General features: G+C 45.9%; 1 protein-coding gene across 1 annotated transcript in view; it reads left to right on the forward strand.

Moving 5' to 3' along the window:
* Positions 1 to 2,732, forward strand: part of RPH3A (rabphilin 3A) — a 71,969-nt gene that overhangs the window by 42,617 nt on the left and 26,620 nt on the right. The window contains 2 exon segments of the mRNA XM_042780608.1: positions 810 to 848; positions 948 to 1,100. Of these exon segments, the coding sequence (XP_042636542.1) occupies positions 810 to 848; positions 948 to 1,100 (192 nt within the window).

Genomic DNA, 2,732 nt, shown 5'->3' on the forward strand with positions numbered 1-2,732 from the left:
TTTTATAGTAACAGAAACACTGGAGTAACCTAAATGATCATTTAACATTTAACAGACTGTGATATATTCACAACATGGTATATTCAGCATCTTCAAAAATGGCATGATGTAAAGTTACAGTACAGATTTGTCATGATGCTCATGATAGGGTTCTTTAACATTCTTTTAACAAACATTTACTGAGCCATCTAATACTTTCCAGATGCTGTTCTATGCCCTATGGATACAGTGATGAGTCAAAATCTTTGTCCTCATGCAGCTAAAATTCTAGTGGGTGAAACAAATGCTTAGTGTACCACAAACACAGATGTGACATCATGTCGAGGAATACTACATGCTGGGAAGAAAAATACATGGTGATAGGAGGCTCCACTTTGCATAGAATGGCCAGAGAAGGGTTGTCTGAAGAGATGGTATTTGGAGAGACACCTTACTGAAGTGACAGAGAGGACCACGAGAGCATTTGGGACTATTGTGTGCAAAGGGCCTGAGGTTGAGTATGCTTGGTGAGCCCTGGGGAAAATCACATTGATGAACAAAGCATGTTCTAGCACATGTAGCCAGTGATCTGTTTGTTCTTTTCAAATCTGTGTCTGTCCATGTATGTTTGTATATGCAAAGTAAATCATGTGAAATTGTATGTGAGAGTGACATCAGAGGGACAGTTGGGAGGGAAGGTTTTTTTTTAACTTAAAAAAAAAATGATATTAGGAGTGGTGGGTGAGCCTCTATGTGGGCTCCTTGACTAATGGTTGGTTTCCAGACCGCAGGAAGCCGCCACCCTCCCCACCATTTATTTCTCTCCCCAGGTGACGCTGAAGACAGGAAGGGCCCAGGTCAGAAGACAGGTGGGTTCTGCTGACTTTCTCTTCTAGTTTTGAACAGGGGCCCTTCGACCCCATTCCTTCCTTCCTTTTCCTCCATTCAATTCATGCTTTTCTTCCCAGGCCCTGACCTGGCCTCTGCTCCTGGGCGGGGAAGCTATGGACCCCCTGTTCGCAGAGCCTCCGAGGCACGAATGAGCTCGGCTGGCCGGGATTCAGAGAGCCGGGACCACGGGCACGGTGGCCCTGCGGGTGACTCCAGCCAGAGCCCAGTAGGTGAGAGAGATGGGCAAATGCAGACCCAACCAGAAGGAGTGAGGAGGGAGGGGCTTTTTCATTTATTCGTTCGCTATTTACTGAGGATCTCTGTGTACTGTTCTGTTCTAGATGTTGGCTCTAGTCTATGGTAGAAGGATCCAGAAACAATTCTGACTGCTGACATGCATCATTTTGTTTATGTCCTGTTCTTGCTCTAGTGCCATATGCAAGAAAAACACACAAAGTTCTTGCCCTTCTCCCAAAAAACCACCTGGGGGAAAATGCCTTTTGGCTGTGAGCAAAACAAGGACCTGTCACTCTTAGATCCAACTAAGTTCTTTCTTCCCTTGGCAAGCAGCTGCTGGTATCTTAAAGATGGGGTGGATCAGTGTGGCCAGGATGTCACCTGTGGGCGCTATCATCAGCTGCCAGCTCTTCTGGTTCAATCCCAGTAGATTTATTTGGCAAGAATGCCCACTGGTGGGATTCCTTGATTCCTGGGCTTAGAGAAAAATGTCTGCTAGATGGGAGCTTTCTATCCCATAACCCCTTGTGTGAGTTATGAGGATGAGGCTAAGTCAGATGGACTGAATATTTGACTGAACCTCTTGCCTTTTCCTGAATTGTGGGTTTGTAGGTCTTAGCACCTCAGTCCCTTTTCTTCTTGCTGAGAAGGCTGGAGCACAGACCTTGTATTTAATCTGCTGTTCAGATCCCCTCATTCACTTAGGGTTCTGATGGATGGAGAAAGATGGGTTTCTCAGATCTGCAACATCATGGATTATTTAGTGGGTGTGCAGTATAGACAAGCTGTCATTCCAAGCTCTTCACACACACTGTCTCATTTAATCCATGCCACACCCTAAAATCTGTGTATGAGACTTTCATTCTGCCCATTCTACAGATGAAGAAACAGAGGCTCAGAAAGGTAACACACAGCCAATAATTGGCTACAATGGGAATGAAACCCGTAACTGTCCAACTCCAAAGCCAATGCTCTTAACTTCTACATTATTTTGCTTCCTGAGGAAAAGGACAGTCACACGACATCCATGAATAGGTTTTGAGTACCCTGTACCTCCAGAGTCAATTTCCTGTTCCCCTCATCCACAGGGCTTCCAGCATCTACCCGTCCCACCCAGGGCTGAGTTCCCAGAGCATGGACACGCTGCCCTAGTGTAACGCTTATCACGTCTAACATACGGCAGCCTGACTCCCTCTGCCTGGTCTGATATCAGGGACATGGTCCGCTCCATTAATTCATTATGCCTCCACATATTTATTGAGTGCCTTAATTTTAGCTCTTTTTCATTTCCTAGCCTATGATAAGATTCTTGATTGATTGTAGGCTGTAGGACAGAGTGGGCCTGTCCCACAGGGTTTCCTAAACTGCAATCTTCATAGGGGTGGGTCCCCAGGTCTTTTTCCCACGACGTGTGGCACAGCCTTGAACCACAGACCTTGCACATAGCCACTGAGTACTTAACCACCAGGGCTGCAGATGAGGCATAACCCATTGTTGTTTAGTCAATTTTCGACTCACAGTGACCCTATAGGACAGAGCAGAACTGCCCTTTAGGATTTTCTAGGCTGTAATCTTTGTAGGATCAGACTCAGTTTTTCCCTCCTGCAGAAGCACTAGGTTGGTCC

This window comes from Orycteropus afer, unplaced genomic scaffold (assembly GCF_000298275.1).
Source record: "Orycteropus afer afer isolate SDZICR_OR568_19922 unplaced genomic scaffold, OryAfe1.0 scaffold00048, whole genome shotgun sequence".
Lineage (NCBI taxonomy): Eukaryota > Metazoa > Chordata > Mammalia > Tubulidentata > Orycteropodidae > Orycteropus > Orycteropus afer.